Raw genomic sequence first — 18,915 nt, forward strand, 5'->3', positions numbered from 1 at the left:
CTTAGCTTGCAAGGTTACATGGAGTTCACTGTGCAGGCCTTTGGCTTGCACCACTCAGCACAGACAAGTCTCCTGCCACTCAGGGTAGCTGGGCATGGCCTAGCCAAGACTTGAGTGACCTACCACAGGCCTCCAGCTGTTTAAGGGCTCTGGGCAGGACCCTATGAGGTTCTGAGTGACATGCCGAGCTTACATGGCTAGGTGGAGTTCACTGTGCAGGCCTTTGTCTTCCACTACTCAGTTCAAAAGGTTCCCCTCAACAAGTACTATCTTTATCAGGTTTTGTTATCATTACTTTATAGAAAGAAGCACAAACTTTTTTCTTTTGTTTTCAATATCTCCTAAAAATTTATTGAACTTTGGCACTCTGTTCTTTGAATGATTTGTAGAATTTGTTCAGGGGGTGTTTTATATGTGTTATGAATGTTGTAGTTTTATAATAACTTTTCTTTGTTTCTACTATGGAAAATAATATCTGCTGAAGCATTTGAACTTTAATGAGGTCAATTTTGATAAAATGTCTTCTAGACCTTGAAATTTATCACTCTTGAAGTTTACAAACTACTTTATAACTTTTTAAATTATATTTCAATAGTTTTATTCTTTTCTATATTTGTGCTTATTGTCTATTTTTAATGATGTTACCTTGTAGCCTATGTATTTTTTAATTTTTCAAAAAGTAAGAATTTGTTGTATTAATATGAAAAGCTTTTTAATGTTTTCCTCATTAATTTGTTCTCTTATTGTTACTCGTTCTTTTCTTTACCTTTATTTGCTTTGTTGTATTTTCTTTAGCTTTTTTGTGTGTTTTTTTGACAGGTTTCACTATGTAGTTCAGGTTGGCTTGAACTCACTTTGTAGCCCACACTGGCCTTGAATTTACAGTGATCCTCCTGCCTCAGCCTCCCAAATACTGGGATTACAGGACTGTGACACCATGTCAAGTTCTTCTTTAGCTTTTTGACTCAAAATTTATTATATAGATAGATAGATAGATAGATAGATAGATAGATAAATAGATATAGATATAGATAGGTAGATAGATAGATAGATAATTTTTTTAATACTGGGAATTGAACTCAGGTTATTCTTCCCAGCAAAGTGCTGTGTCACTGAGTTACATTCCTTGCCTAGAGTCAAGATTTACTTCTGTTTTTATTTTGATGAGCATGTTTAAAGCATGACTATTTCAGCCTCCTCATTAAATTTATTTCACATATTTTGATATATAATTTTTATTTTCATGATTTGTAAAGACTTTTTTTTTTCTTTTGTTTTTGAGATGCTAGAAATGGAACCCAGCCAGGGCCTGACACATGATAGGAAAGTGTTTTACCATTGAGATATGGTGGTACCTTGTTTTATGATCTTGATTAGTTCCACAATTCTTGGAGAGATGGTTATAGTTGTGTTTGTCACTCAGTGTAGAGTTTCTAAACAGAAGAAAATTTTGACAAATGTTTCTGTTCATGAACCAATTTGTTCTTGAACAGAAGCATTCTTGAACCATACTATTACTGTGTCTCCACAGCCCTAGATGTTCTTTGGTTTTTACTTCTATTCTTGTATTTACTAGAAACTGATTTAATATAAATAGTTTTTAAATTTCCATGTGAAATAGAATTAAAAATTCTTTTTAGTTTTACTCAATTGTTACAGAATCTTTATAATATTTTAACTTTATACAAATTACCAATATTTTCTTTGTGATGTTACATATTGTTTTTGCATCTTTTCCATGTCCAACTGAAAATGTGTTCCAGTTCTTTCTTTTGCGGAAGCCAGGAACCAAAATTTTTCTCCTGCTCATTCTTTTCTACAGCAGAAAGAGGATATGAGGCAAATGCCTATACTTCTACTCAAATTGCTAACTTTGTAAAGATATTATAAGTTTAAAACGCATGTTTTTTGGTCTTCTTTCTTATAATACTTTAAATATTTTGTTCTATTCTCTTCTTGCTTGGATGGTTTCTCTAAAGCAGTGATGGTATACCTTTCAGGACTTTTATTTTATTTTTATTTTTTTGTCTTTTTCCTTTTTATTGGTACCGGGGATCGAACTCACAGCTGCCTGCTTGCAAGGCAGGCGCTTATGCTGCTGAGCTAAATCCCCAGCCCCCCTTTCAGGACTTTTGATGATATCAGCCAGCTGGCTGCAGCATGTGTCCCATAGCTTCACCACTACTGCTCTCGAGAAATGTAATGTAATTCTTATATTTGTTCTTCTATAGGTAAAGAATTTTTTCTCAGTCTTCTTTGAAGAATTTTTCCTTTTTCATTAATCTTTTTAAAAACTTGAATATTGTGTGCTTCACTCTAGATTTTTCAGGTATATATCCTGCTTAAAGAATCTGAGCTATCTAGATTTGTGATTTGGCATATATCACTAGTTTTGGGAAATTCTTAGCTATTATTACTTTGCATACTTTTTTATCCTTTTATCTTTCATCTCCTTCTGACATTCCATCATATCTTTCATAATTGTCCGACAGAATTTATATGTGTTATGGCTTCATTCTTTTTCTGTTTGCATTCCAGTTTTGGGAGTGTTTCTCAACATTTCTTCAAGCTCAGTGAGTCTTTGATTCTCTATATCCAGTCTGCTCATGAGCCCTTAAAGGGCTTTCTTTTCTATGGTTATGATGTTTTTGATTTTTAGCATTTTCTTTTGATTCTGTTCTTAGGATTTCCATCCCTCTCCTACAGTATTAATTTCCTCTTTTATTTTACCTTGTTACAGCCCTTGGCATGTTAACATAGTTGTTTTAAAAATTCTAATGTGTCTGATAAGGTTCTGATGTTTGCTGAACCTCTTCAAACTATGTTTTCTGCTTTGTAATTTTTTTTTTGTTGCAAGTCATACCTGTTGTATGGGGTAAAGGAAACTGAAGCATACAGGTTTTTACTGTTGAGCTTTCATGTTTATCAAGACAAGTTTTAGCGTTTTGTCTATTCTGTTGTAGCTGTAGATGATAGAGGCTAAATATTCCTATGGTGTTTTTATTTCTGTCTCTTCTATTATCTTTGATTTCCCATATAGATTTTTTATATACTAGTTGAGAAGTATAAGTTTTAGTTATATTTTTCTGTTACACAGGAGGTCTAGTTATACATTATTAAGATGTCACCGGGGGGAAATGTTCTATAGGCCTATGATTATGTCTCTCTTAGTAAGCTGTGCCTTGCTTGCCCTGTGCTCTTCCCAAGTGCCTTTCAGTTTGTTATGTTTTGCTTTTTTCCTCTTTAGGAGAAACATAAAGGCAGGTGGTATCTGAATTATGTGTTTCCCTTCACCCAAGTTAGGTTCCAGTAAAACTACAATAGGTTAGGGTCTGATAAAAATAGTTCCTTGAGGGACTCTTAAGAAAAGAAGGCTCTGAGCATATGAAGAAAAAATGGCTGCTTTCCTTCTGTCCCTGACAGAATCATAAAAGCATAAGAGGATTTTTCTCAGATCTTTGCTATATGATTCTGATAGGGTTCTTTGAGGTAAAATGGAGGGGTGACTCCTAGGATTGTGCCCCTCAGGAGTTTTTAAGTAATCACATTTTTACATAGTAAGCCTCCAGTTGTTTGTCAATTGCAAATTAGGCTTTCCTATTCTAATATTTGTTTTCAAGGAGAAGAGTCTTCTTTCTGGGCTGCTTCCACTCCAATAAGTTTTGATTCTCTGTGTTTGCCTGTGTTTGTCCCTTCAGGTTTTTTTTTTTTTATCAGTACTGGGGCACTTATGCCACTGAGCTAAATCCCCAGCCCCCCCCCCTTCAGTTTTTGAGGGCAGCAATTTGCCACATGACCTCAGTTCTCTGATGAATCTAAGAGTTAATTCTCAGTTCGTTGAGCCATTTTCTTATTGTTTCAATGAAACAATAAATTCCAAGCTTCTTAAATGCTGAAAGGGACTTTACTGATTGCAAGGTTTTTATCTTTAGAAAGCTTGAGTAACTATGTTTTAATTAGTCAATTTTAAAGGTGTAAAATGTAAGACCTGTTGCAAGATTAAATTTTGTTTATTTTTCTCAAATAGATCCCAAATGCCCAGGAGATGTTGATTTTCATAATAGTGACTGGGACATTAAGACAATCACCAGCTCCTTGAAATTCTACCTGAGGTATGCTTGGTTTGAATTGAGACCTTTATTTTCATAGTTGATGAAATTTATCTGCATAGAGATTGAAGTTAAATATGGTTGCAGTTTTAGTAAGTTGGATAAGACTCTGAAATTTTTTTAAAAATTGATAAGGATTCTTATCAAACAGGAGGATGCATTAAAAGGCTTTTAAAATATGTGAGAATGTAAGCAAGGCAAATATACAATGGAAAATTATTATTGAAAAGAGGCTTTTGAAAAATCATGTTATTCAAAAAATGCCCTTGAAATTATTGAAGTTTTGTCATTTGTTCATAAAATTGATGGAATGATAGATCATTAGTAAAATGATGAGTTGTGGCAATCCATGATGTAAGTAAAAACCAGTGCTCTTTCTAGAAGTATTTTTCTGCATTTGCCAAAGAAGAAAAGAACTGTTGCTATTGTAGAATTCATTGTGTGCTAGGCAATGTGCTACTTGCTTGCATTGACAGTTTCATTGTTTTTTTTCCTAATAACTGTGCACCATAGTTGATACAATACTCATTTATAGATGAGGAAACTGAGTTTATCCTTTGTCCCACTGAGTATCATCCATAAGTGCAGCTAGTGTTTTAAACCTAAGTGTCTCTCGATTACACAGCCACTATTCTGGGGCCTCTTCTTCCCCTCTCTCTATTCCCAGGAGTCTGTGATAACTTTTAAGTTTTTTGAGAAGATACCAGTAAGTAAAATTGCTCAGTAGAATGGAATTCATAGATTTTTTAGAAATCTTCATACTGACTTCTATAATGTTTGCTGTCCCAGCCTGCAGGTAAATCCACGGAGACCCTAGAGGGGGAGTGGGGATGAAGAGGGGACAAGAGACACAAAGGATGGAGACAAGATGAAGCCCAATCAAGTCTCCTTTATTCACGGAAGGAGTAACAAATATATAGAGTATTAAGGAGGAGGGATTTGGGTTCTGAGATGTCAGCAGGTAACTTAGCAACAGTGGCAAGATCCAGGGTTATAGGTCAATTCAAATTTCCCGGGCACGGGATCATAAGGCGGACTGATTAACATAATTCTTGAATAGGCCAAACAAGCTAGGTAGGCAAGGTGCTACTTAACTACCAAACTTAACTCTTAGAGGGAGTTAAGGTGGTGTGGCCTGCAGATGTTAAGGTGGTACAGCCTGCAGATATAAGGTGGCAGCCAATTACAGGGTTTCCCACAGGTTGCACTATTTTACATTCCTACTAACAATGCATGCAAGCTCCTTTTCCCCTGCATCCTCATAAGCATTTGTTATTGTTTGATTTCCTATTGATTGCCACTCTTTTTTGAGTAAGACGAAATCTTAGTGTTGTTTTAATTTGTATTTCTCCATTGACCAGAAATGTTGATCATTTTTTCATTTGTACTTCTACTGAGAGGTGTTTATTATTTCAGTTGCCCATTTTTGACTGGATCTTTACTGGGACTGTCTAATTTTTTAAAAAAATTATTCTAGATATTAATTCTCTGAGTGTTAGCTGGCAAATGTTTTTCCTGTTCATTAAGTTTTTGAGTTATTCCTTTGTTTTGTTTTTCTGTACAGAAGCTTTTTACTTTGATAGGAGCCTATTTGATTCTTGATGTTTTTTTTTGTACAATTTCAGTTCTGTTCAGAAAGTTTTTGCCTATGATTTATGTTTTCAAGTGTTTTATCTGTCTTATCTTCCAGAAGATTAGGTATTTTCCTTTTAACATTTGGATCTTTTCCCTGTTTTTATTTTAGTTTACTGTATGGTGAGAGAATGGGTCTAGATTCAATCTACTGCATGTGGATAGCCAGATATCCCAGCAGCACTATTTATCTTTCCTCCAGCATATGTTTTTGCCCCTTTTCTCAGATGACTGAATGACTAGATCTTTTCCTTTATCCTCTATTCTTTTTCATTGATCCACATGTCTGTTCTTATACCCATATCATGCTATTTTTATCATTGTCACTTTGTAACATAACTTGAAATCCAAGATTGCAATGCCTTCTATTTTGCTCTTGTTGCCTAGGATTGCTGTTGCTATTCTGGGCACCTTCTATTTTCGCATGAATTTTAGGGTTGTTTTCTCTAGATCTGTAAATGTTGGTATTTTCATGGGGATTGCATTAAATGTGTCAGTTTTGGAAGTATGGTCATTTTAACAATATTAGGTCTGCCTATCCACAGGTGGTGTCTTTCCATTTTCCAATATCCTCTTTGATGTCCTTCACAGAATACTATAATTTCCATTATAGTGGTCTTTCATTTCCTTGTTTAGGTTAATTTTTAAGTACTAACTTTTATTTGGTGCTATTTTGAATGGCATTATTTTCCTAATTTCTTTTATTGGTGACTTTATTACTGATGTACAAAAATGTTATTGATTTTTGTGCATTAATTTTTTATCTTATTACATTGCTGAATTTATTAATTATAGGAATCTCATGGTAGAATTTTTGTGTCTCCTATGAATTAGTGTCTGAACATAATGCTAATTTGAGTCCTTCCTTTTGTGTTTTCTGTCTTTCTTTTGCTTGATTAGTCTAGTTTATATTTTGATCACTACAGTATATTATACAGGAGTGGTGATAATGAACATTCTTATCTTGTTCCTGATTCAGAAAAAAGCTTTTCAACTTTATCATTTAACATTATGTGGCAATAGGCTTGCCATAAATGGCTTTTATTAGAGTGAGATAAAGTTCTTCTATATCTGTTTTTTTCAGGGACTTTTGTTATGAATGAATGTTATGTCAAGGACTTTTTTCTGTGTTTATTGAGATGATCTATGTGTTACATGTATTGATTTCTTTATGTTGAACCACATTTACATCCCAGAGATGAAGTCTGTTGGTAAAAATATATGATCTTTCTGAGGATTTTTTTGTGTTCTTTTTGTCAGTATCTTGTTGAAGATTTGTGTTTTGTAATATAATTTGAAATTCAAGATTGCAATAATACTTTGCACTTGTTGGCTAGGATTGCTTTTGCTATTTCGGGTGCCATCTATATTCATTAAAGAGATTGGACTATAGTCTCTGTTTTGGGTTGGGTCCATGTCTGATTTTAGAATCAGAGTAATGCTAGCTGCCAGAAATGATTTAGGGACACTCCTTTCCTTTTAAATTCATTAAAGAGTTTGAGGAATATCGGCATTATATTTTTCCTAAACTTTTTGAAGAATTCCATGGTAAATTCATTGGATCCTAGGCTTTTCTTATTTGGTAGGTGTTTTATTGCTGCTTTAATTTCATTATCTGTTACTGGATTATTCATCATTTTTATATATTCATGGTTCAGTGTTGGTGATTCATGTGCATCTTGGAATCTATCCATTTCTTCTGGATTCAGTTATTAATAGAGTACAAATTTTCAGCATAGACACTTACAATCTTCTGGATTTTGCCAGTTTTCTGTCATAATTTCATCCAGTTAATTTGCAATTGAATTGATTTGGGTCTGTTTCTTTCTGGTAAGATTGGCTAAAAGTTTGTCTATTTTGTTTATTCTTTCGAAGAACCAGTTCTTTGATGTATTGTGGGTTTTTTTTTTTTTGTATTTTAGTCACAAATTCATTAATTTCTGCTCTGCTCTTTATAATTTCCTTCCTTGTACTAGCTTTGTATTTGAATTATTTTTCTAGGACCTTTAAGTGGATCATTAGGTTATTTATTTGGGCCAGCTTTGTTTTTCTAATGTAGGCATTCACAGCTATAAACTTTCATTTCAGGGCTGCTTTCCTTGTGTCCCATATCTTCTGATACGTTGCATTGGCATTATTGTTTGATTCTAGTACTTCCAAAATTTTTTCTTTGATTTCTATCATGACCGACTGATCATTCTAGAGCGTATTATTTAATTTCAATGTATTTGCATAATTTCTGTGGTTTCTTTGGCCATTGAGTTTTAGTTTCATTGCTCTGTGTTGTGATTATATGGGTGAGACTATTTCAGTTTTATACTTTCAAGCATGATTTATTGGCCTGCATGCTGTGAATTTTGGAGAATGTTCCAAGTGCTACTGAGAATAATATGTATTTTGTTGTTGGGTGAAACATTTGGTTAGTATCTATTACACTGATTTTTTCAAAGGTTTTGTTCAACTGTGGTACTTTGCTGATATTTTGTCTAGTTTGTCTATTTGTGAAAGTAGAGTATTGAGGTCCACCAGTATAACTGTGTCAATATTTATCTGATCATTCATGTTCAGTAGTGTTTATTTGATGAAGTTTGGTGCACTTGGTTCAGTGCATATATGCTTATAATTGTTACTTCTTGCTATTAAATTGTTTTTAAATAAATTCTTAGTTATCCCCCTTTGTCTCTCCTGACCTGTTTTGTGATGAAGTAGTGTAGCACATATCATAATAGCTAACTCTTGAAAATGGCTTATACATCCATAAATAAATAAATGGATAAAGAAAATGTGGCACTTATGCATAATAGCATACTGTTCTTCCTTAAAGAAGGAGGAACTTGAGTCATTTGCAGGAAAATGGATGCAGCTCGTGACGAGAATATTAAGTGAAATAAATCACACACAGAAGCTTAAATATCTCATGATTTTTCTTATAGGAAAAACTCAAAATACACATGAATTATAAGACAAGTAAAACATAATAGGAAACAGGAAGATAGATCTTTTAGAGAAAAGAGGATCAAGAGATGGAGGAAATGAAAGGCAGAAAAAGGAAAGGGAATGAAAAGAAAGAATTAAGATGTATTATGTATGTGTACCTACTCTCTACAATGAATGTAATCGTTATGTGTTGAAAACATGTACTAATAAAAATAAAATAAAAAGAATTAAACCCTAGACTTACCTTAAAAGGAATAGGAATATACTGAAATATTTTAAGCAGGGAGTTACATGCTGACATTTATATTTTTGTAAAATATAATATGGAGATTAGGTTAGAAGGAGACAAATGGTGGCAATCAGTTAGCAGGCTATTGCTGTAGTCCAGACAAGAGATAGTGCTGCTTTAACCAGAGGATCGGATTGGAGATTGACAGACTTAAGCATATTCAAGAAACTTAGTGAATAATGGTGTTGAATGATATATGATGATTAGGTAGATGCAGGTAAAATGATGACATCCACATTTATAGGCCATACAGCCAAATAATGACCTTATATTTGCTGATTAGAAAAATACAAGAAGACAATATTTGAGGGAAATAACAAGTTGGATTTTGAGTATCTTTGAAGAAAATGAGGGAAGTATGTTACACAAACAATTGAATATAATGGTCCGAATCACAGTGATGAGTTCTGGGATTAATCTAAAACCTTAGGAATCATTGTTTAATAGATGATATTTCAAGCCCAGAGCTTAGGCAAAATTATCTAATGAGATCCTCCACCCTTTTCCATTTAAGCTTCTATATCAAGTAATATAGCCTATCTCCATTTCATAATCCTCTAGTATACTTTTCAACCCACTGTAATCTGACTCTCTGTCTCACTGTGCCACTGACTATGCTCTTGTCAAAATTGGCAGTGACTCCCTCAATGTTGCACACAAAACACAATTGTCTTTGCCTTATTTCACATGCTTGTAGTATTTGTAGCTATTAAACTATCCTCAGTGTTTTGGATTTTGCTGCGTTGCTTATGGTTTGCTGTAACTTCTTTTGCTATTCTTGGCAATCCCCTTTATAGTATCTATTCCTTATATTTCCCAGGGCTTCCTTCTCTTTCTCTATGTTGGAGTATTAAAAATTTCAAATATCTACAGGGACCAGAAAATGAAAATGAGGAAAGCAAACTAAATAAACACATTGCTTTTTTCATTCTTTTCCTTCCATTCTCTTTTGTTCCTTTTCCCATCCTTCCTTTTCCCCTCCCCTACCCTATTTTGCCTTCTTTTTTGAACATTTTCTTTCTATTTCACAATATCTAGAATATATTTTGATTGTTACTTACACTTCTAATTTTTCATGACAGAGAAAGCAGGTGATATTTGAACATGTATATCTGATTTATTTCACTTGAGAGTATGATCTCAATGTACATTCATTTACCTAGAAATAATTCTCCTTTTTGGCAGAGTAGTACTTCATTATATTTAAAAAACCATCTTTATCCATCCTCAATTAATGACATTTGGTCTGTTTCCAGCCTTTAACTATTACAAAGTATGTTATAAATGTAGGTATGCATATATCACTGTGGTGTGATGCTTTTAATTCTTTTGGGATGATACCAAGAAGAGGAATAGCTGGGTGAAATGGAACCTCTAGTTTTAGTTTTTTGAGGAATCCCCACACTGATTTCCATGGTAGTTGCACTAGTCTACACTCCCATCAGTGTTGGAGAAGTGTTTCTTTTTCTCCACAGCCCTGCTAGTATTTGTTATTGGTTGCTTTTGTCATAATACCTATTTTTTCTACAGTGAGATGAAATCTGAAGTACTATTCTAATTTGCATTTCTCCATTGATCAGTGATGTTGAACATTTTTCATATATTTACCATTTCTACTTCATCTGAGAAGTGTCTTTGCATTTCATATAGCCATTTATGGATTAGGTCTTTATATTTGTGTGTGAGGGGATCTGATATGTTTGAGTTCTTTATATACTCTACTAATCTTTTGATGAGCAGCTAGCAAAAGAATTTTACCACTATGTGTGTTGTCTCTTCAATCTGTTGGTAGTGTCTTTTACTGTGCAAAAGCTTTTTAGTAAAATGAGATCCCAGTTGTTAATTATTTGTGATATTTCCTTTTCCTTTGGGGTTTTGTTCATAACATCTTTGCTTATACCTGTGTCTTCAAGAGTTTTACTTATTCTATCTTCCAGAAGATTTTGTGTTTCTCTTTTAATATTTAGCCTTCTGATCCATTTCAATTTTAGTGTAGTGCATGATGAGAGACATGGGTCTACTTTTAGTCTTTGGCATGTGGAAAGCAGTTTTTCCAGCACTATTTATTAAAAGAAGCTATCTTTTATCCAGTGAATGTGGTTGGTCCCTTTGTCAAGCATAAGGTAACTGAGTGTTCTTGAAGTTGTTTCTGCATCTTCCGGTCTCTTGCATTGATTCTCAGGTCTTTTTTAAAAATCAGAACCATGCTGTTTTTATTGCAGTAGCTTTCTTGCATAATTTCAAATCTGAAGTGTGATGCCCCCTGTCTTGCCCTTGTTGCCCAGAATTGCTTTTGTTATTCTAGGTGTCTTGTAGTTTCAAATTAATTTAAGGATTGTTTTTCTATTTCTGTAAGGTGCACTATTAGTATTTTGATTGAGATTACATTAAATATGTGTAACAATTTTGGGAGCATGGCCATTTTCACTATGTTCGTTCTCCCTACCCAAAAAGAAGGGATACTTTTCCATTTTCAAACATCCTCTTCAATCTTCTTTTTCAGAGTACTGTAGTTTCAAGTGTTTAGGTCTTTCACTTGTATTGTTAGATTGATTCCTAAGTATTTCATTTTTATTGATGCTATTTTGAAACGTGTAGTTTTTCTAATTTCTCTCTCCATGAGTTTGTTATTTGTGTATAGGATTGCTACTTATTTTTGTGCATGAACTTTGTACCCAGCTACAGTACAGAATTTGGTTATTAAATCTAGAAGTTTTTTTGGGGGGGATTTTTGAGGTCCCCTATATAGGGTATTATGCCATTTGCAGATAATGATAATTTAACTTTTTTCTTTCCTATCCTTTTTATTTCTTTTTCTTGTCTTATTGTTCTAGCTAATGTTTGCAGAACTATGTTGAATAAGTGTTTGTAGTGGACATCCTTGTGTTGTTCCTGATTTTAGAGTGAAAACTTTCAGTTTTTGACCATTCAGCATGTTGTTGGCTTTTGGTTTGTCATAGATGACTTTTATCAAATTGAGATAAATACCACCTGTTATGGATTAAAAACTGGTGGTAAACTTAACACCAGCTGAATTAAATCAGCATGGTGCTGTGTATAGATGGCCCACGTGAAGAAAGTTGACAGCATAAAAGGAGACGTGGAGAGAAAGACTGTGGCATTGTGCATTCTCCTGTGTTGTTGTTTGGAGCTGTTGGTTCTCCTGGAGGAGCTTGTCATGGCTAGCTTCCCTGATATGAACTCAGCCATTATCACTGGTGGAGCTTGGGACCTTGTTGCTGTGGTTCACCTTGGGAGACCTCTGGTCCTTACGTTGAGCATCACTTCCTGGCTCTGGAGGGGAAGATGTATACTGTTTAATCTCTAGGAGAAACTTGTCACACTGGCTTCCTGACACATACTCCACTGTCCTCATTGTCAGAGGAGCTCAGGACTCATTGTCTTTAAGGATGGCTGTGGTACTTTTTAGGGGGAGCCCTCATCCTTATTTTGAGCATCGCTTCTCTGCTCCAATGTAGAATCCTCAAACTACTGGCACAGAGTAGCTTCCACTCCTGACCTTTTGGGCCTTCCTAATGCAGATCCATAAAACAGACTTACATAAGTCATTGTTGTGGGCTCTAGATCTCCAGTTGAAATTATGGGAAGCACTGTCATGGGCTCTAAGTCTTTAGCTAGACTCATGCGGGACATTGCTGTGGAATGCAGGCACTTGCTTGGATTTTCTAGATCTTTAGTTTTATGTAGAGATTTCCTGCACTTTCTTGTATTTAACTCTGGGTGACCATCATAAAATAATATTATAAATTCTGTGTCCTGTATGTAATTGTCCTTGCAACCCCTGACTACACCACCATCTATTCCAGTTTTCTTTAGGGTTTTTATCATGAATATGTGTTGGACATTGTCAAATGCTTTTTCTAGATCTTTTGTGATGAGCATGTTTTCTCTCCTTCACTCTGTTGATATTACATTTATTGATTTGTATATATTGAACCATCCCTGCACCCTCACCCTGCACCTGAATCCTACTTGGTCCTAATGTATAATCTTGTTCAATTTTTCTGCATTCTGTTTGCCAGTATCTTATTGAGGACTTTTACATCTGTGTTCATTAGGGAGACTGGCCAGTAGCTCTCTTTTTTGGTTGAATCCTTCTCTGGTTTTGCTATCAGGGTAATGCTTGTTTCCTGGAGTGAGTTTGACTGTATTGCTTGCCTTTCAGTTTCATTAGAGTTTGAGGAGTACTGGATTTAGATCCTCTCTAAATTCTTAAAGAATTAAGCAACAAATTCATTCATCAGGACCTGGTCTTTTCTTCGTTGATATTTTTTTTCACTTATATCCTCAATTTCATTGACATAGATTTATTTAGAACTTTTATATTTTCTTTTTTTCAGATTTGGTAATTCATATGTATCTAGGAATCTGTCCATTTCTTTAGAGTTTTCCATCTTATTAGATTGTAAGTAGATATTGATAATCTGAATTTCTGCAGAATCCATTATGGTTTCACTTTTTTCATTCCTACTTACATAGATTTGATTTTTTTCTTTCTTTTCTTTGATAAGGTTGGCTGTAGTCTTGCCTATTTTATTTAATCTTTCACAGAACCAACTCTTAGATTCATTGATTCTTTGTACTGTTTCCATAGTCTCAGTTGTATTAACTTCTGATTTAATTTTAACAATTTCCTCCCACACATGAGCTTTGAATTTTATTTGCTCTTCTTTTTCTTGAAGCTTGGGTTTCAACATTAGATTATTTACTTGAGCTTGTTCTGTTTTTCTGATGTGGGAATTTATTATAAAGTTTCCTCATAGAGCTGCTTTCGCTGTATCCCATAAGTTCTGGTATGTTTATTGGCATTGTCATTTAATTGTAGAAACTGTCAGATTTGTTTTTTTCAATTTCATCTGTGACTCATTGGTTATTCAGGGTGGTGTTACTTAAATTCCATGTGTTTATGCAGTTTTTGTGGTTCCTTTTGCCATTGATTTCTCATTTCATTGCACTATTGTCTGATAATATGCATGGGATAATTTCAGTTACTTTGTAACTGAATGTTTGCTTATTCATGTTCTATGTGATCTCTTTTGGAGTTGTCCCATGCATGGTTGAGAAGAATGTGTATTGTGATGTCATGAGCTGGAACACTCTATAGACATCTACAAAGTTCATTTGTTCAAAAATTCGGTTCAGTGGTGATAATTCTTTGTTGATTTTCTGTGTATTTGATCTATTTGTGATAGTGAGGTATTGAGGTCTCCCATTACATTGTATTAGTGCTTACTTGATTTTTCAAGTCTATTAATGTTTATTTTATATAGTTGGTTGTGCTGATATTTGATGCATATATATTTATGATTGTTATCGCTTCCTCTTGGATTGTTTCCTTAACAAGTATGTAGTCACCTTCTTTGTCTCTTTGGGGCTTGAATTTTTCAGACTGCAACAGTCTGAGTGCCTCCCACTGGCCTGAGCTCAGCTTCCTGACCATCCTGCTTGAGCTCAGTTGTGCCAGAGCCACTAGGTGGAGCTAACCTAGTATCTTCTCTGAGTTCTGACTTCTGTTGGCCTAGGATATGTTAAAGATAGCTGTTGGGCAGTTGCCCTCTCTTAGGGGGATCCTAACCCGAAATAACTCACCAGCTATTGCAGTCTGCTGTGTCCACTGCTCTGTTCCATTGGTTAATTTCTCCATGGAGATATCTCAGATCACCAGTAATCTACATGCCTTTACAAGTTAAAGTCGCCCTCCCACGCCTTGAGCCTGGGCTCCAGATGCAAGTACCTCTTGCCCTCTGCCTCTTCTGCTATATGGTCCCTCTCTTTTCTCTCCCTGTGGGCTCTAATTTGCACTTTAGATTCTTGCTAGATCCCTGAGACCCACTTCCTACCTTCCTTTCTCACATTGCTATATTCTAGTGGCTGGATTCCAAATATCAAAGAAGCAGTTTCTCTCTTGAGTGTGTTCTTTAACATATCCTAGGCCTTAGTTTCCTTATCTATAAGTGGAGATAATAATAGCACCTACTTCCCCAGTTTTCCATGAGATTTAAATGAGTTAAAACATATAAATCACTTAAAACAATAGAACGTATGCTATTTTTAATTACCGGTTTTACTTCTTTCCTCTGAGCCATTGTATCACTTACCTTTGGTTTATGCACTTGTCCCACTACATTGAAAATTTTGTATATGGTACTGCCCTTAATAAGATTCCTAATTTCTTAGAAGTTTAAATTATTTTGTATTCATCTCTGGATCCCTAATATGTGGCACAATGCCAGACACAAGTTTTTTTCACCAGCCAATATATTTTCACCAAATGAAGAAACTAATTTGAGCATGAAATTGGGACTTGAATAATGTAATTGTTTCATCATACTGGATCATTGTAAGGAGCAAATGTGCAAGGATAGGTACAAAATCACTTCAGAAATTCCATGGATCTATCAAATTGTAAGGTATGCACGGTAACCCTCAAAATAAGTCTGTTTCAGAAATTTGAAGGACTGGTTTGCTCTTCCTTTCATTTTGGAGGGCTAATTGGAGACCTTGCTAAATGCCTCAGCTTGTACTTTTGTATGTCTTCTATTGAATTATTAGCAACTTGTATTCCCTTTGTAAAGCTTCAGGTTAAGAAAAAATGCATATAATCACACTAAAGTATGGGGCTCCAAATTTTTTGCCATGCTGCCAATGGAACTGTGACTCAAGACCTATTTCTTTTCAAAAGGAATTTATAGTCTTCCTTCCATAATTTCAGAAATCTCTCTGAACCCGTCATGACCTACAGGCTTCATAAAGAGCTGGTCTCAGCTGCCAGTAAGTATTTATGTAACTATTTAATTGTGCTGTCCTGATTTCTTCATAAGGTATATATCAGTAAACCAAGAAAACTGCATGAGGCCTGAAAACCAAAAACATACATTCCCATATGAGAGTATCCCTGCATGCTAACTCAAGAGTTGTTTAATTTTTGACAAATCAATGTTTGTAGCATAGGTTGGAAAAAATTGCCTAACTTGTGGAGTGTGCCAGATGTAGTCTTTTATTTGTTTAACACCTCTTCTAGGGAATAAGAAAACCAGCTCACATCACCAAGGGACAGAAAAACGGTTACATTATAGATTCTCTTTCAGCTTGTTTCAACACTTTGGTTGTTCAAGTTATTTTTAGTTGCATTGTAAAGCACCATAGCTAATCTTTTTGCATTAGCTTCCTGTTTTCTAGAAGAGACGTAGGGCAAGGACCGAAGGGTACATGGGAAGTAGGACATACAGAATCACTTCCAGAGTTGGTAGTTGATCCATTAAGAGTTTTGGCTGAGTCCACTATACATGACTTTCTCCCACCTGGACTCCCTCTTATATTGTGCTCTGTATGGGGGGCAGGATAAGTTTTCAGGGATCTTGACCTCTTAGTGGGTCTTTATTGAGGCAAGGGAGGATTGCTATGCACTTCTAGATTCTCCTGGTAATTTTCTTAGGCATCCAGGGGCAGCAGCATCCCATGGGGTACCCCAAGAAAAGGTAGATAGGAAAGGGTTTCCAACTGGAAGTTTATGTGTGGGACTTTAGGAGTAACATGCTATGACTAAAATTCTGTCTTCCTCTGAGATAGTCTGGTGTTCTCTCCTAGCTTCTATCTTGCCCTCCTCTAACTTTCTTTCTGTCTTTCTCCATAGCTTTTTTTCTATTCCTCTCTCTGTCCTTACCTATCTGTCTGTCTGTCTTTGTCTTTGACTCTCTCTCTGGTTGTCCTTTTCTGCATCTTTGCCTCTGTTCTGTTTATGTGGGTGTGCATGCATAGGAAAGTTTTCTCAGTACATTTGTCCAGAAAGCCAAACCATTTCTCACACTATTTCCTTTGACAGAATCAGACAACCTGGATTATCGGCTTGGAGCCATTCATTCCCTTGTATATAAGCTACCAGAAAAGAACCGTGAGATGCTGGAACTTTTGATAAGACACTTGGTCAAGTAAGTAACTATTGAGTTTTCAGAAAGAGTTCCTATCAATATAGTGGTCCACATGACTGGGCTGCAGAGAAACTGCTCATAAGTCCCAGTTTGTGTAGTGCTTACTCCCAGCTGCTGCCTGGACAGGCTAACTACTCAGTAGAAAGTGAATTTGCCCTGACCGTTGTATGTATTCTCTCAGTCATCACACAGCTGACTTGTCTATCAGAGGGTAACACTAGAGTACACGGTACAGACTTTGCTATTTGACAAAACTGGATTTGAGTGTAACTCTACAGCTCCTTTAGCTATATAATCATAGGCAATTCATTCTGAACCTATTTGGTCATCTTTGCAATGAGAACAGTAAATCTAAAATTGCAGGATTGTTAATGGGGATTATAAAGAACCTGAAAGCAGTGTATAGCACAAGAAAATCTCAAGAAGTTGGAATTGTTGGGATTCCTGTCATTGTCTTACTCTTTTGTGGCAGGTAGTAATAGCAACTTTGCAGAGAGTAGGTAATGGGCTCTCAGATAGATGTGTAGAAGGGGCACATATGCTCCACAGGGCTGTTTCCTAGCCAGAGGATTCAGTGTTATAAATAAAGATAAATTTACCTGGCTCAAAAACAGGCAGAAAGCACTCTTGCTGGGAGCTAGCAAACCTTTGTATAGCAGTCCCACTTTTAGGTGTCAAGTGTAAAGATATACCTGTACAAATACGCATAAGGTTTGTAATTGCAGCATACTTTTAATAAGAAAAGATTGGAAATAATATCAATTCCAACTGTGTAGAATTATGAAGTAAAGATTTATTCAGCTATGTGTTATGTAACCATAACAAAACTGTATCAGAAAGATATCCTTGAATTTATTTTTGGAGCAGTTTCTAGAGTGCATTACAAATTTCAGGATAAAAAACAAAAATCAATAAAAAAAACCCATGGTTTAAATCAGGATATGTAATGCTCACTTTTTTGTGAGGAAATGAAGAATATTCACATTATTATTCTCCTCAAATGAAATTCAGTATTATTCTCCTCAAATGAAATTCAGTCAGGTAAATTTTTTAAAGCCTTATGATTTATTGTATTGTATTTTTCAAATGAGGTCCAGCAAGGTAAATTTTAAAAATACTTGTGACACCAAAGCTTAAATGCAGATATCACATTACCCAGAAATTGTATTACTAAGTATATACTCAAAATAAATAAAAACAAATGCCCATATAAAGACTTGGATACAAATGTTCATGACAGCATTATTCATAGTTATCCAAAAGTAGAAATAAATGTGCATCAGTAGATGAATGGAAAAACAAAACAATACAGAGGCATATTATTTGGCCATTAAAAGGAATGAAGTCTTGTTACATGCTATCCTATAGATGAACCTGGAAGACATGCTGAGTAAAAGAAATCAGATGTAGAACTCCATATATGATTCTGTTTCTATGAAATGCTAAATCTGATGGGTCAGAAAGTAAATTAGTTGTTGACAAGGACCAGAAAGTAGTGGTATGAAAAGGAATAGAGTGTGACTGATAATAGATGTGGAATGATTTTTTGGAGTAATGATAACTTCTTGACTGCATCATTATGTGAATGTATAAAAATGTTAATTACCCTTTTAAAAACTGAGTTTATAACATGTGAAATATATCACAATAAAGTTATAAAAATGAACTATTGAGAATGTCTACAGAGGGATAAGTGTTAAATAATGTGGTGAAGATAAGGATAAGAGCTAGGATCCACTAATATTTCCTACTAAATAATTTTAACTTTTAGATGAAATTAATAATGTAATTTCCAAAAATTATAATCTTAAAATTGAATACTAAAAGAGCAAATGAATCTACATCTTTATAAATTTGATATAATAATGACACAAAAAAGCAATTATTTCAGCTAATTTGTCAACCATATTCTCTAACTCATGCTTAATATGATATACTTTTTTTGGGGGGGGGTATGGGGGGTCAAACTCATGATCTCATGCTTGCCAGGCAGGAGCTT

At 34.9% G+C, this 18,915-nt stretch overlaps 1 protein-coding gene across 12 annotated transcripts in view; it reads left to right on the forward strand.

Moving 5' to 3' along the window:
• The window catches only part of Ophn1 (oligophrenin 1), a 514,511-nt gene that overhangs the window by 312,898 nt on the left and 182,698 nt on the right, over positions 1–18,915 (forward strand). For 10 of the 12 annotated variants that reach the window (NM_001173097.2, XM_063245538.1, XM_063245535.1 and 7 more), the window contains 3 exon segments: positions 4,028–4,112; positions 15,701–15,759; positions 16,811–16,916. In NM_001173097.2, the coding sequence (NP_001166568.2) occupies positions 4,028–4,112; positions 15,701–15,759; positions 16,811–16,916 (250 nt within the window). 12 annotated transcript variants of the gene reach the window in all.

This window comes from Cavia porcellus, unplaced genomic scaffold (assembly GCF_034190915.1).
Source record: "Cavia porcellus strain 051 isolate PalLab524CR breed Dunkin Hartley unplaced genomic scaffold, mCavPor4.1 scaffold_3, whole genome shotgun sequence".
NCBI classification, from domain to species: Eukaryota; Metazoa; Chordata; class Mammalia; order Rodentia; family Caviidae; genus Cavia; species Cavia porcellus.